Source organism: Frieseomelitta varia, unplaced genomic scaffold, assembly GCF_011392965.1.
Source record: "Frieseomelitta varia isolate USP_RPSP 00005682 unplaced genomic scaffold, Fvar_1.2 scaffold_909, whole genome shotgun sequence".
Lineage (NCBI taxonomy): Eukaryota > Metazoa > Arthropoda > Insecta > Hymenoptera > Apidae > Frieseomelitta > Frieseomelitta varia.
This window is the reverse complement of record NW_025110711.1, coordinates 814073-830660: the sequence shown is the minus strand read 5'-3', so window position 1 is coordinate 830660 and position 16588 is coordinate 814073. Positions and strand designations below refer to the sequence as shown.

General features: G+C 38.4%; 2 protein-coding genes across 4 annotated transcripts in view; both read left to right on the top strand.

Moving 5' to 3' along the window:
• The window catches only part of LOC122537444 (rho GTPase-activating protein 7), a 413295-nt gene extending 406086 nt beyond the window's left edge, over positions 1 to 7209 (top strand). For all 3 annotated transcript variants that reach the window (XM_043670601.1, XM_043670602.1, XM_043670600.1), the window contains 6 exons: positions 1110 to 2823; positions 2997 to 3334; positions 3560 to 3711; positions 3942 to 4223; positions 4342 to 4521; positions 4666 to 7209. In XM_043670601.1, coding sequence (XP_043526536.1) covers positions 1110 to 2823; positions 2997 to 3334; positions 3560 to 3711; positions 3942 to 4223; positions 4342 to 4521; positions 4666 to 4780 — 2781 coding nt within the window. In that variant the 3' untranslated portion in view covers positions 4781 to 7209. The remainder of the gene's footprint in view (positions 1 to 1109; positions 2824 to 2996; positions 3335 to 3559; positions 3712 to 3941; positions 4224 to 4341; positions 4522 to 4665) is intronic.
• A 756-nt stretch (positions 7210 to 7965) lies between these two features.
• Positions 7966 to 16588, top strand: part of LOC122537448 (cilia- and flagella-associated protein 298) — a 99320-nt gene continuing 90697 nt past the window's right edge. Inside the window, exons 1-5 of the mRNA XM_043670609.1 lie at positions 7966 to 8126; positions 9428 to 9577; positions 10246 to 10331; positions 10459 to 10629; positions 10762 to 10977. Coding sequence (XP_043526544.1) covers positions 7988 to 8126; positions 9428 to 9577; positions 10246 to 10331; positions 10459 to 10629; positions 10762 to 10977 — 762 coding nt within the window. The 5' untranslated portion in view covers positions 7966 to 7987. The remainder of the gene's footprint in view (positions 8127 to 9427; positions 9578 to 10245; positions 10332 to 10458; positions 10630 to 10761; positions 10978 to 16588) is intronic.

Sequence of the window (16588 nt, the reverse complement as noted above, 5' to 3'; positions counted from 1 at the left end):
GCAATATCACTCGAATAGAAAAGTTGCAAGATTAATTTGGCGACCTGTCGGAATCAGGTTGTTAATCAAGTCCGATAGAACGTAAAGCCAGGAAATGATAATTCGCTAGGTGCAATTAGCAGGAATTGGAACACCGACGCATTGCTGTTAAGTGTTTGATTACTCGACAGCTCTGTACATTTCCAAACGCATTGCGTAACTCTCCTTTCTCGTTTTCTCTTCTTTTCATTTCTTCCACGATTATGTATCAAGTACAGCGGCTGTCGCGATGTAATTAGCCGGCGAGCACGAAGGCAGAATGCGATCAATGGCTTGTTAAGTTCGTTATTACGGCCAGCTGACGTGAAACGTTATGTAAATACTTTTAGTCGGATCGCGTTAACTAGAGAAATTCAAGATTTCCACGAGCAAGTTCGAACAGAAGAGTTGGTCAACGACGTTACAAAACACAACGAAACGGATGGGAACGATTGGTTATTCAAGAGCAAGGTATTTTCATCGCAAGAAACTGGTGGTAACTGAAAAAATGCTGGTGGCTTCTTTCTTCGCGCACGGTGCCGGAACAATCATCCATCTTCAGCTTATGTTAGCTGGTGTCGCAGCCGATCGCGGGACACCATAGGTAAAGGCAGCGGGCTCGAAACGCTTTCTACAATTAATTATAAGACACGATAGCGTCCCCCGACGGTGGTCCTTAATTTGTCGCTACATCAAACGCAAATTGATGATCAACCAGTGCCACCAGTGGCCGCTAAACATTCGCTGCTAGTCGTTAATCTTGCACGAAACGTTCCTCTTCGCGTCATCTCGCGTGTATCACGAGTCCACGTCTCCACCGAATCGGGTCATTAGCTCGTTGTGATCTTCTGTAAGCCTCGCTGCCGGTAATGATAAAGTATCGTATCGATATAGGCGAGTAGATCTGGCTGGTTTTTAACGTCAATTGTAGCAAATCGAAGAAATTCACGTGACGAGACAACGCGTGACTGTTGCTCGGTGCAAATGAGACTTGCGATTAAGGTCAGGTTGCGTTTCGTAACTTTTCTTTTAATTAAGGACGGCCTAATTGTCGGTCATTCTCGCTCAACGCACCTTCTCGCACGTTGCAGGGTGGCGGCGACGACTCTGACGAGGACACACAGTGCGCCCTCAGCGAGAACTGGACGTTCGAGAAGAAGACCAGACGCTGGTCCCGCGTGTGCGACGTGACGCAAAGCAACGTGGAGAGATTGCAAGCGATCGCCGGCCAGAACGTGCAATCCAACGAGGAGGACTCGCTGGAAGATCGGCTGGAAGCCGAAGAGGCCGAGGACACGATGCTGGACACTCTGAGATACAGCAGCCTGCCACCTGGTACGCTTCCCGATGAGATCAGCCCGCGATTTCGAAGAACCGGCTCCGAGAGGCTGAGGGACGGTGCCAAGGCTTTCCTCAGGCGGGTCGAGTCGTTGAAATCGCGGCGACGAAAGCATCAGAATCGCGACGGCATCGTGATCAGCGGGCCCCAAATCCTAGACGTGATGTCGATGCAGCAGAAGATGAAGGAGCTGAACTGCGTGGATGTGTCGCCAACAGGGCCTGCGCCGGTGTCGTTCAACGATCTTCTGCCAGGCTCGCCGCTGCACGTGCCCGGATCGCCCGTCACGTTGCCAGCCTCGCCTTATCACCTTCCACCCTCGCCTCTGACCAACGCGCCTAGCCCGTTCGGCGACGATTCGTCGAGTTATTGCTCGGACGGGTCACAAGGAGGCGGCCCGACGCCTACGCCGACGCGCACCAAGATGAATCGGGCGAAAAGATTCTTGCATCGTGGTCGAGAGGATCAAGGGGCGCTCAGCGACTCCGAGTGTCAGCCAACCAGTTGGCGGCACAGGTATTTCAGGGACGCGAACAGCAATCACGCCAAGGTGTTGGAATACGTGACCGCCCATCCCCAGAGTCCCAAAGATTCGCCGACCAAAACTCCGATAAACAGTCGCGGGGGGAGCCTGAATCTTGGAAAGGAGTCGCAGAGGTACAGAGACAAGTTGTCGGGCCAGAGTCAGGAGAGGTACAAGGAAGACAAGGTGGCCGCGTTGAAGAGGGAGGACAAGATGCACAAGAGTTTCAGGCACCGGGACGACTCGTACAGAGATGGGAAACCATTGTCCAAAGAGGTGACCGTTTACAGAGAGAAGTCGAGATCCAGGAGTTCGGAACTGGCTGGTAGCCAGGAGAGCAGTTCGACGGTGGCCAGTCGTGATTCAGATCAGGAGGAGGACTCGCCGCGACACAAGGGTACCGTTGTTAGGTGGCACAGTTTTCAGAGGGGATCGTTGTACCCGGAGCCACTGGACCCTCTGTGTCCGCGAGCCATGGCCTCGATGTCCTGCGGCCAACTCTTAGTACTGAGGAAGCTAGCACTATTGAAACTGACCGCCTGCATGGAACGATACTGTCCGACTCATCGTACCGGTTGGAACTGGGAATTGCCAAAGTTCATCAGAAAGATAAAGACACCCGACTACAAGGATAAAACGGTGTTCGGGGTGCCGTTGTTGTTATCCCTGCAGAGAACCGGCCAGGCCTTACCAAAGTGTATTCAAATCGCGCTCAGATGGCTGAGGGCGAACGCCCTCGATCAAGTTGGAATCTTTAGAAAAAGCGGTGTCAAGTCGAGGATACAGAAACTGAAGATGATGACCGAGACTCTCGGTGACAATATCAATTTCGACGGTCAACAGGCCTTTGACGTAGCCGATCTCGTCAAGCAGTACTTCAGAGAGTTGCCAGAAGCGTTGTTAACGAACAAGCTGTCCGAGACCTTCATCGCCATCTTTCAACGTGAGTATCATGTACACATTTGTTCCATCGATATATTATGATAAATTAACAGAGAATCACTAGTGCTCCTGATCTCGTGTATCTTCGAATACGTCTGGACCGATGATTTATCGACAAAGTGAAGGAAAAGCATCGGGACGATGATAATTATAGGTGTTCCGTAATTATTACAGATGTACCTGTTGATCTGCGGCCGGACGCGGTGCAATGCGTGCTGCTGCTTCTGCCGGACGAGCACCGGGAGGCGTTGGAAACTCTGCTCGATTTCTTGAACCACGTAGCGAGCAACGCTCCCTACAACCAAATGACAGCCTCGAACCTGGCCGTGTGCCTGGCACCGAGCCTGTTCCACTTCAACCACAATAACACGAACGTGACCAACAGGTCGAGCAGCGTATCGCCACGTAGGAGAAAGACCGTGGGCATTCCCGATCAGAGGGAACTGTCGGAAAACAAAGCCGCTCACGACTGTCTTCTGTATCTGGTCAAGATGCATCGTGAATTATTCATGGTGAGTGGCTCGATGCCGAACGTCCAGGTCGTTCGAGAGGAGCGTCATCCGTCGTCGTCGTCTCGAAACGGTGATTGTGATCGCGCTCGAATCCGAGAGATATACACACACGTACATGTGTATATACATATGTGCGTGTGTGTATGTGTGTTTATTATTCTCACGAATCATCAAGGGAAATACGAGTTAATCGTATTCTCGTTTCTCTGTTCCTTGTTGCATCAGGTCTCGTCGGATATGTTGACGCAGTGTCATTTCAATTACATGGAGGAGAGCGTGCCAGTCGCGTTGGAAGAGCTGGGATCCGAGCTCAAGCAGGACTGGAGAGGATACCTCTACGCCTGCACTACGGCCCTTTTGAAAGAAGCGCGCGAAAAGTACGTAAATCTGACTTTTCTTTGCCGTAATTTTGTCTCGATATTTATCCTATCTCCATTTACGCCAGAACTATCAAAACGATCAGTTCACTATTTTCCGCAATTAGGAATTATTTAGCATTTGAATAATTTCTTAATAGAGTTTCGTTACTTCTCGTCAAGCAACTCCTTTTTGGAATGAATACCGTATATATGCACGTAGCTGATTGCGTGATCTATACTTTCCACAGAAGTCGGGGATGGGTGACGGTGAGCAACCCAGCCGATAGCACGGTGGAAATGGCGTACAAAAAGGTCGGGGACGGACATCCGCTCCGATTGTGGCGAGTGTCAACCGAGGTAGAAGCTCCGCCGAACGAGCTCCTTCACCGTGTTCTGAGAGAGAGACATATCTGGGATCCGCAGCTTTTGAAGTACAGACTGGTCACTAAGCTAGATGCGAACGTGGAGGTCTTTCAGTACGCCACTGGGAACATGAGCCCTCTTCCTGCCAGGGATTATTGTGTGCTAAGGTGTGTATTCGCGTTCGAGACGATACGATCATCTCAATTGGCTGATTTATAAGTGACGTAAAACGGGACGGTCGAAAAAGAAATTGTAAATTATGTAACGTCGTTGCATTGTGTGCAGATCCTGGCGTAACGATCTCCCAAAAGGGGCCTGCGTCATCGTGGAAACGTCCGTGGAACATCCGGATGCTCCTGTTATGCCTGGCGGAACACGCGGCATTGTTTTAGCCTCGCGCTATCTAATCGAACCTTGCGGTAGTGGTAAATCACGGATCATGCATCTCTCCAGAGTGGATACAAAGTACGTATTCTTTTGAATTTGAATTTGAAGAAATGCTATACACTGAAGAAATTCGATTTGTATCTACAAGCCGTAAAGAGAAGAAATTTCAAATCCCGGTAATTCTAAATATTTCATGGCGTTTAATTTTCATTTTTTTTACAGAGGACGCACTCCAGAATGGTACAACAAGAGCTACGGCCACCTCGCTGCCCTTCACCTCAGTAAAATTCGCAACTCGTTCAAGCACACGACGGACGGCCCCGAGAGCAAAGTCTGAGAGGAGGCAACCGTGCAACGCTCCCAGTTGCACGGTCTTTACGCTAACCTACAGGATCAGGACGATCAACATCAAGAACACAGAATCCTGAAGGACGTGCGGCAAGTCCAGCCTACGATCGACGAGGAGTAAAGGAAGATTCAGATCGTGCCCACGTTGTCGGTAATCATGACCAAGAAGAGATTGCAAACGTCTCGAACGGAAGTAACGGATCAACTCGCTGTTAAAGATGAATCCCATCGTGCGTTTCTTTCGAGTTGATTAACTAGATGATATTTATAATTGACGACGTAAGGGACACAAATGGAAAATTACTATACATAACAGAAAACGTTTAACGATACCATGCTCGAGCTTTAATCGATGTGAAGCAATTTCTGTTGAAGCCTGAAATGTATAGCGTTAGACGAATTATTCATTAACCGTGTTGTTAGAGGACGAAGAGTAAAGAATTTATTGTTATCGTAATTCTAGACGAAAATTCTCTCTGTGTCACGTTTTATTGTCTAAGGATCTTGCCGTCCAGTGATGCCGTGAAAGTTGTTTGTTTGAAGGAAAGAAAAGAAAAGTAGAAAAAGAAAAAACAAAAAAAAAAAAAAAAAAAAAAAAAAAAAAAAAAAAAAAAAAAAAAAAAAAAAACATTCAAAAGGCAGGAGACCGAGTCGAAGAAAAAATGGGCTAGTAAGTGTCTTTTTTCCCCGTAGGATGCAGCGCATTATTTTTGCAAGTAGCCGTAGTCCAATGTTATATCGTTGATCGAAGTTCCACAGAACGATGCTTTTATCCTCGGCGATAACTGGTGGTAGAGTATAACAAGTTTTCGCGATGTTTCGTCAATACGAGAAAGGAGAACGCTACCCCGTAGCATGTGCCGATGCCTTTTCTCAATGGTTAGATAGATAATTATAACTAATATACGCAAAGTATGTAAAAAAAAAAAAAAAAAAAAAAAGAATGGATATAAAATATTTTTCGATTTACAATCGCTACGCGACACGCAGTTGCAAAATCTGTGTGTATATGTAATTCTTGGCGTCGCACGATGTCCAATCTCACCAAATGATACGTAAGCGATCGATGAAGTGAATGAAGCCGCGCACAATATTGCAATTCGTTCGTTAATAGCACTTAAGAGCCTCCTATTTTGTATGTTTCTTTCGGACCAAATGCCAATTTTTCTATTGTATGATATCAGAGGGCGCCATCGTGTTGAATATCTCAAGACTATGATTCTTTTTAGAGAGCGATTCATTTTGTAAGTGTCACGAGTTAGATGACCACGGGAGGATATGTTTAGCGGATACGCAATTATACGATGTATATGAAACAAAGAAAAAAAAAAAAAAAAAAAAAAAAAGCGAAGTTAACGCGAAAATCGATCGTCAAACGCTGTTCGCGTTTCCGTACGTGCGATTCCAAATTGCGTTTCGTTTCTCGAATCGTCGTAAAATTATCGTTAAATTGTACATTATCACGGTTAATCCGACTTAATCGAGCAATGCGAAAGGATTTTGAGTAAACTTGTAAGTTTCAATCGCGGCCGCGGTTCACAGTAACGCGGGCCGCGAACGATGTAAAACTCGTAATTAATTAAGCAATCGTCATTATCACTCGTATTATCGATGTTGAAGCGTTGAAAAGTTGTCATAGAGTCTATTGTTAATTGTCTGTCTGAAATTATAAATGTCAATCGAGCCGATGGTTCGGGGAACTTGTTTTTGTCGATTGTTCTCGGCCAGTCGAGCATTTAGAACGAGTCGTCGTCGTCGTTCGTGCATGCACCATTAATTAACGCATAGGGACCACCTTCGTTCGGACCCCACACTCACTCATCCTCACACACACACACACACATACACACACACACACACTTTAGAAGAAAAACGGAGAAAAAGAAAAAAATATATTATATAAATATATACATATACATAAATATATCGAATATCGGGAGAAAACGACCCGGAGAAATAATACACCTCATCGAATCGAATTATAAGTGTATTTTAACATAATACTAGTCACTTACAATTTAGATGAAGTTACGGATGAATTACGGACATAAGTGTATAGATTTTTATTCTACGAACGTTACGTCAAGAATATTTAATTATTATTATTATTAATGTTATTATTATTGCATCATTGACATATAGAGTAATTATATGGAAAAGAAAGAAATATATCAATGATATTTTTGTGTCCAAAAAAACGCCAATAAAGAGCACCGTGAATGAAAGTGCGTATGCGTGAGAGAGAAAGAGAGAGAGAGAGAGAGAGAGAGAGAGCGTTTGAATGTTTCTCCGTTATTTGTAACGATATACGTCTTTATTCTTGTAATTCGTGTTTCACTAGAATATGTAAATATGTATATTATACAATAATATGAAACACGATTATATACTCATTAAACGAAATCGTTTTATTTTGCACACCTCGCGTATGAGCCATTTCATTGCCCCTGAAAGTGTCCCTCTGAAACAGTCAAAATACCTATTCACGATTTCCAATCGTGTAACGAACGATGCAACTAAAGCGGTTAATAGCGAGCTGTTTAATCGATACTTCATGTTGCCAAGAACAATACGTCAGCGTGTTCACGTTCGTGCTGCGATTTTGCCGTCTCTCGATCAGTTCGCCGGAACACAAGCTGCTATTTTCGCTTTGAGGAGTATTATCAATCGCTACTATCGCTACTAACACGTGTTGCACACCTCTCATTTTAAATATCAACTGGATTATATTTTTTAATCGCGAGGAATAACCTATCTGGACATTCTTTAAACGTTAATTATTGATTTTGATCAACTTGAAAGTACCAAATCTTTGGAGTCAATCAACTATAGTAAAAAGGTAATCTATTTACATTATTGTGTTTGTGGAATTATGTCACGAGCGGTAATAAATATCCACGATGACAGTTTGTCGTATTGCTAGCAGTAAACTACGTATATATGTCACTGTCATAATATCCTAACGTTATATGAAACGCGAACCAAGCAAGGATTAATAAGAGGATTAATAAGAATCCTTGCCGTTCATCAAACCCAAATTTGCAACAACGATACTCTTCCCAAGTTATCATCAAAGTCTACGATCCTTTATCTCGCGTTTGCCGCTCGTTACATCCCCACATATATAAATAAAGTGATAAATGCTAATAGAAGCTGAAACTGGTCACGTACGCTTTGTCCGAAGCTTTCCGAGAAAATGGTCCGGCTGCACGTGAAGAAAGGCGAGGAGAGTCAGTTTCTGTACGACACACACGTGGAGGCACGGGTTGAAGACATTATATACGACATTACTATTATTTACAACGGTCGGCTGAAAGTCTCGAGAATATGTTACGGTAATGGCCGCTCGTATCTCGCAAAAGAGAGGGAGAATCAGATCGAGAAAGATGACACGTCTAACAGCGTGGCAAAGGAAAATGTTCGCTTGGTCCGTGGAAAGTTGCATTTTATTTAGGCACTGTGTCGACCGCTGTTCAAGAATCATACGTTAAGTAGCATGAGCTGTCCCGAGGTAACGGCGTGCAACGCGTTATTACCGTTTCCTCGGCCTTTTTTATTTTCACGTGTAACGGCCCCTCGCGAGCCAAACCGCGCGTACGATTTTATCGGGGCATTACCGCGGGCCTCGCGAATACCAATGATTTCATTGACGATAACAAGCTTACGTATCCCTTCATTTATTCTTCAATTGTGTCATTAACCCAATGACGCGTTTTAATGTTGCCCTTGTACGAGAATTTTCCCCTACTAGACAGAGAAGATTATGTCTTGATTCCTTGCTATCTTCGAAACTGAATCTCGGCTGCATGTTGAGAGAGAGTTTTTAAATTTGATATGTTTCTTTATTTTTGCATTTCTATGGTCGATGTTGAAGAAATTTTTGTTAAACGTAGTTGTTAAACAACTATAACTTTGTAACTATTCTAGTTAATTCTTGAAATTTTGTCACGTGAAATAGGTTTTATTCTTAGTTTTCCGTAATAGTAATAACCTTATTGGAACTTAACTGTTACCTACTTCAATTAGACGCAAAACGTAAAACACATTAAACCACGATGATTTCAATCCCATCTCCACAGCAAGGAATTCCAAATTTCTAAATCTGCATAAAATTATGCAAATAATTACACCAATAATTTCTACCTAACAGTTCGTGAATCCACGAGAAAGAATAATAATTTACGATCAATTAAACGCACCTAGCCGAGGAAGCAATCCGCTATCCCCCGTGGGCATATGTACTTAATTACACACGTACATTCCTCAAGCAATGAATTATCATTCGTACGTGGTCGCATGTTCACGCGAGTACTAGTCGAATCTCGACGATTTTTCTGCCATATCCTCTGCACTCGCTATAGTCGATCTCGGTTTCATATACCGTCGGAATGCTAACGCGAGAAATCCATTAACGATTATCTCTTTCTCGTGGAAGGCCTCACCCGCGGCTCGTAATAACAGCGCGTAATAAGAAGTCGAGTCGACCCATCTCTGAGTTTATGAACCCATCCATCCTACGCGCTGTATGATATTAGTCACACGTCGCGTCACGATAATAATTACGCGGAGTTACTTGCTCAACCGTGTACCACACAGTATGTGCTTTTTGAAAAAAAAAAAAAATATATATATATAGAGATCGAGGAGCTGATCAAGCACGGCACCATGCTGCCCCACAACATGATGGGCCTCACCGACGAACAGGTCGAAGAGCTCAAACTCAAGGACGAGTGGGGTGAGAAATGCGTACCGATGGGCGGATGGACCTTTAACAAGGACGTTATAGGTATGTGGGAACGTATTCAACTGCTCCATAGGGACAGTGAATAGGGATCGTTGAACTTTTTCGCATTAATGGACAAGGTAGATATCGAGGTGTATCGCGATTACGAAGTCATTCGTTAGTAAAAACAACATAAATTTGTCCGTGGGATTAATTAAAAAGAATCTGATAAATATTGAACTCTTTTTCGAAAGCTATGAAATCAAGCCAAGTTTTAATAACCTGACGATTGTAACTAATATGTAGATTACTTTTCTCGGGGAAAATGAATAATTATCTTCATAAATTTATATACTGAAAGATTAAAATTTTTTTGTATGCGATTATTAAGAATTAGAATAGAAGAAAGAAAGAATTAAAATAAACTATAAAAAGTGAAGAAACTTTTGAAACATGTTGGATCACTTTGGTAAACATTCAAGTCTCGTACGTACGACGAACAGTGTTTTGAACTAAGGGAAAGGCCTAACGATGCAGTTTGTTTTATACCGATCTAAACGACCACGTTTAGAGCGCATGCAAATGTACGGTTATCGGGAACGGAGTGTGCAACGCAGGCGAGAAATTGGCTCAACCAGGATTTTTGTTGCTTCGAATGGGCTTGTAATCGTTGCATTAATTGCTGGCCAGTCCCGACCAGAATGTTACCACAAGTGGTTTCCACGTTTCAGGCCGTAGAAACGGCAGACAGCCTAACGAGAAGATGCAGGAGGTCTTGAAAAAAACGATCGAGGAGGCACGAACTATGGTTTCGAAGGTAATTTTCATCTTACGTATAGGCGTGTGTTTCTCCTTTCTTGTTTTTATCGGCCCGAGGATAAACTTTTCTCGTTTCTGTTCTATGCGTTCTGCTAATGCGACTTTGGTGTATTTTCTTTCCGTAGAAATTGGTGCAGCAAGAGAAACTGATGACGCAGAAAATTGTGCAAGATGCATTGGACATTTTGAGGGGTGCCGTGACGATTGTTTATCCTATGGGACTTCCACCTCACGACATTATTCGACAGGAATTCGAGAACACGGAGGACTTGAGCGGCACTCAAGCATCGCTCGAGGTTAGATTTCAATGTTATTTGGATAAAATTTCCAAACAAAATTTTATTCAAATGATCGTCGTTGCCTGTTTATTGTTGAAGAATTATTATCGGTTACGTTTAATCATTAAAGCTAATGCTTTATAACGACAGGTGATAGACGTGCAACTGGCGCAACTTTGGTTCTCAGGGAAAGAACTATTGCCGGGAATGAAGTTGAAGAATTACGTCGGGATGAACGAGAAGACAAAGATTATTGTCAAGTTACAGAAAAGAGGGGGCGGAAGACCTGCTCGTGAACCATTAATGTCAGAAGAAGAAAGAAAACAACTAATGCTACATGCTTACAAGCGACAGGAACAGCTTAAGGTAAGTGAAGCGTTCATTTTATCGATAAAGTAGTTTTCTCCTTCATATATATACGTATATACTTGAGTACGTATAACTTTAAAGTATTATTTATAATAAAATTCTAAATCAATCTAAAGGAAAATTGAAATTTTATTATTAGTATTATATATATTCTTTCCTGGAAGAGATACGATATTGATCTAATCACAATCACATTTACACGGTTTTTAATATATAAATAAATGGTAAATGTAGTACAATTGAATATGCATTCATCCAATAATTATGAAAATGTTTGTGCAATAGAAGAAAACTACTTTTCATTTATGTTCTGCATGTTAAATAAAATATCTACTCACGGTAAGTATTACATATCCTTTCTCCTAATTGGTAAGTATTTAAGTAAATATCTGATTTCGTCACTCATTCTCATTACTTTACACTATACTATATATAAAAGTACTTTACAATATTTCTTTTTTCCCACTTCTGAGGGAAATTTAAATTCAGTTACCATTTTAAGTATTGTCATTTTCAACGTTGCCGATTCAACGTGGAGCAAGATTCCAATGTTATCAGTGGTTGGAATTGAAATTAAATTTTGCTATAAAATTATAAATAAGATATCCCTTCTTACACATTGCCTACACTATTTTTTATTTGTATCAATATTTTATATTTCTATGAAAAGAAAAAAATTTAATCAATCATTTTATTTTTAAAATGAAAATCATGGAGAGTGCTTTATCATACTTGTAATACTAATTAACTAACCATTAAGAAAGGAAAAAAACATGATAAAAAAAGATAACGATATACTCCTTAAAACAATTACAATAGTAATTCTAATAAATATTAATTTATACTTATAAAAGTATGTTCCTTAATGGAAGAATTGAGCATTTTATAAACGTAATATTATTTAGAAACGCGATAATTAACTGATGCAATTCTAATTGAAAAAGTAATTAAAACAACAGCCATGGGAAAATACCGCAACATTAATTAAATAGAAAGTTTCATGATTGTATCAACAAAAAGCTACTTTAATTATTCACGATAGCAATATATACATCACAACATTACAAAGAATTCAACTTTAAATCAAATGAAACGCGACAAACTCTAGTAATATTCGCATTTTCAAAAATATGATATACAGGAAACTAATATCCTGAGCTAATAAATACATAAAAAGGAAATATTATCATTCATGGGTATAATAAATACTCGCAGTTAATTCAGATTTTTGACATGATTGACTGAACAGAAAAACAAAAATGCACTCACAGTTCGATGTATAGAACGTTGTCATCAATATTATAGTAATTCAAAGGAAATATGAAAGAGCATCGTCGAGGAATCATTAAACTCGACGAAGGAAATGAAAAGGAATCTGGAAAAAAACATGAAATGTCATTATTTGTTCGTAAAATGTTTGAAAGAATTAAAATAACGAAATATTAATTTAAAATTTACATTATTGGCTCCTGAAGCACCATTACATCCTCTTTAAAAAAACTGATCACTGACTCTAATACCGAAAACGAATATTAAAAAAAAGAAACAAAAAAAAAATTAAAAAATCATTAGCGCGTCCATTTAAATTATAATCGGCGAACAAACACTGACTCTAATTTCGCGTATGAATTTACTAAATTAGATTTTTAAGTTGTAATAAATATTTCATTTCAATTAAATTTAGTTAGAGAGTTGTACTCTAAAGAACAGTAAGAATGCTACCACGTAACAAACACTGACTTTACAGCAATTGTGCCCGTTCACAAACATTCTGTAAAAATAGAGATGTATTAGAAAGATAGAAAGTACGCCAAAAGATATCTCTTTACATATTCTGTTTATGAATTATGTACGAAATATTACCTGTAATCTCATAACGAACAGTAGAAACGTGCCCATGGCCCAGAGTGTCTATGTTTGTTATGAATAGATTTAATTATCATGGCGTCGGTGTGGTATTACGATCACCTTTGAAATCAATCTCGCAACCAATAATCTGTAGAAGAGTAAACCAAAACTTGGAAACAATCGAATAACAACACAATCAGTTGCTGAATATATTTAAATAAAACAATATTTGAGTGTTTAGTGCAACCGGTAACTCTAACCTCTAAACACGCACTTGAGGAAAGAACAATAAAAAGAAAGCTAAAGGACCGTTTGATTCTATTGCATAACACTTAACGATTCGCTGTACAAGGATACATTAATTGAACAAAGCCAACAGAAGTGTAAATAGAAAAATAATAGCAATGAACAATGTTACACAATAAATACTTACGTTAAGCACGTCAAATTCGTCAAGCTTGTCAAACGAAATTACATATCTTGCCGCCGCGACTTCCTAATGAAAACCTCCCCACCATTGCTTCATCACGAATAACCGGAAGCTTCGGTTTCCCCTTCCACTTGAGTATCGCATTCGAGAATCACGTTCGAGAATCGCGCTCGAGAATCGAAATTTCGCGTCGTAGAACAATCAACGAACATCCAAGAAACGGGCATACGGTGTTTATTCGGGAAATTTTGAAAGATATAAACAAAATAGATGTTTTCGTTTTTGTGCAGTGAAACGTTCATATCCCTTTGTACGAAATAGATGAGCAGAAGACTCGGCAACAGGCGAGTTTCCAGAGGAAGGTGAGAATTTATAAGAGATTTATTATCGTTGTGAATATTGCGTACAATTCTTTAAAACTATCTGAAATAATTTTGAGATATTTGTGTTTGAATGATTTTAATTGTTTAATAGCGAAAATATGTACTTTAATATGAAATTTTCAGTGAGAAATTTTAATTACAGGTTATTAATGTGCATTATAAATTACGTAGAGATACATACATATATAATAATTAGGTTATGTTGAAATGATAATAATGAAACTATAATATAATTATTACTGGATCATATTAGAGTCGCAAAGAGATTAATAATATAGTAATCTTAAAATTACCGTTTCAATCAACTAATTATTCAATTAATCTATAGTATATGAAGATGTTCTATAGTTCGTTCACGATAATAATTTATTTATGATTCCATAGTTAAATTTAATTTGAATTCTAACCACTACTAACATCTTAATGTTCTGTAATTTATTGTACGTAGAATAAATAATGTCACATATATCAAAATTATATATATATATAAAACAACATAAATGTACATCAGATTTATCTTATTTCTTGTCTGCAGTATAATAAAACCTAATATTTTACAGAACATATTTTGTGTTTGGAATATAAAACTCTAAAGACTTTCACAAAATGATAAGTTTATCTTATACTTTGCTCGTGATTTGAATACATAATATATTAGATCACTTTACGCACGTTTCAAACGCGATTCAATTTCACTATAGTTTCAACATGAAAGAAATATGAAATTCATTTTCTGATCATTCTATGCATATGTTGTATGAAAGATTTTAAGTAGATATTTAATAAAAAATTCATATAAAATTTTATATTTATCGTGACTATTTATTTCGTCTGCAAATAGTATCAATGGTAAGATGTCATTATTGATTTACACGCTTAGATAGGATAACATGTATTTTATTATCGATCATCAACATCACTGAACGTCTTTTTTAAAGTAGGTTAATTCATTTCGGATGCACACCTTACAATATAATGAATATAAAAATGTACATACGTTGCCAGATCCCCCATCTGTTCTCTTTTATATCGTATTGTTCACCATTATAACTTTAATAGATTAAAAATATTCTCCCTAGCATGCCTGTACAAAAACAAGTATGAATTATTTAGAGATCATTCGATATTCTACGAAAATTACATGTTACAAAAAAATAGATGGGATCATAATTTTAATGAAGTAGATAAGAAACTTATAGCAAATATTTATACTTCTTTTAGTCAAATGAAATAAATTGATACATGATAAAATTTCATAATCGCAATAAATACTGAATTTTTGTCAACAATACAAATTTTTGTCGTATTTAGGGGATATATATTCGTGCCAGTTGAACGAACTCGTCAAACGATTTTTCTATTTTTTACTATCGACCAAAAGCCGATTCTTGTTTATGCCAGAAGATATATTTATCTGTGATCTATCAATTAACAGAATTAATTTCCTTCGCTCATTCTACGAATTTCTTCTTTCCGAATTCACATTACAGAAATAAAATTTTTTCTTATAGAATCTGATTTTTTGAAGAATAAAATATTAGACCTTTGACACAAGTTTGTTTGTTTCATATAAAGAAACTTTTTAATAATTTTAATTTGCTTAAATTAATCAATGATGCATAGAAATTTGTATTTCAATATTCTATTAATTGCAGTTATCTTTAGTATGATTTATATATTTCTGTGTGATTTAGGGGAATAACGAGAGAAAAAGTTTTTTTATATCTTTTTTATATCTTGTTTTGTATCTTACGTATCTGTTTCAGTGATTCTATCTTTTTATAACGAATTTTTCCAAGCCATTTTATCAACGTTATAACGAGGTTGTATAGCGAAAAATTCCAATTTTAAATTCTCTTTGAAACTTGAAATTCCTTTTACTAACTCTTCAAATCGATAGTTGAATATTTGAAATAATAACATTTAAAGTGAAACATTGTAAATTTTGGATTTATTTCGACGTATTTATTAATAGAAATTCTTTATCATTAACAAGTTTCTATTTGCACAGTCACGAATAACGATCGGTGTAATAAGAGAACAATATTAAAAATAATCTCGGAAATTTTTCTCCTATCTCGATGAAATAAAGAAAATGAAATTGTGGATGAAATGTGTAGGAAGATTGAACATTATTCTTTCTGTCACGTAAACTATTCTTAGAGATTAAAATTGTCCTTTTACTAACATATCAGTGATACATCAAATACAACAATAGAAAAGATTAATTTTTATTTATCGATCATTTTGTTCTTTTTAGAGAGATTAGAATGTAGAACAAATAATTACTTGATTAAACGTCATAAATACTTGATTAAATTTTCCGTTAGTGGAGATCATCTCAGTGTTACGACTAATAAATTTCAAATATATCATAATTAATTCTGTCACTTTCATTCACGTTCAAATTTCATTTCACAGAGTAATAATTACTCACTACGCCCATTTCGTTTTATACAATCAATTCTAAAATTTTCATTTCATCAGAATTATACACAGAAATATTTCGTAATTATTAAATGACGACTATGTTTGTGGTTAAAAAAAGAAATAGGCAATTTCTCTTTCAAACAATCGTTAGGGCGTAGTTATGTGTGTAGATTTCACCAAGGTCTTTGATTACATTACTGTATCGATCTGATGGTTTCAACCCTTCGTGTAAGGTTCGGACTTTATCTAGCGTATGAATATTCTTTCTTTTTGGGTCACGAATATATAATACATTAAAAAATGAAAAATGTCATTACCAATTGGTATTTGTAATTAAAGAGCTATAGGGAGACGAGCGAATTAAAATAATTCGATTGTTTGACACGTTGATTCGACGTTGAACGTACTCGATCTCGACCTACTTCCGATTCTGACAGCCGTCAGCGGGACTCGAGTTTGTTTCCTTTTTTTATTAGAGTGATGGCATAGTAATTAATTGAAATTTGATCATCGAGTC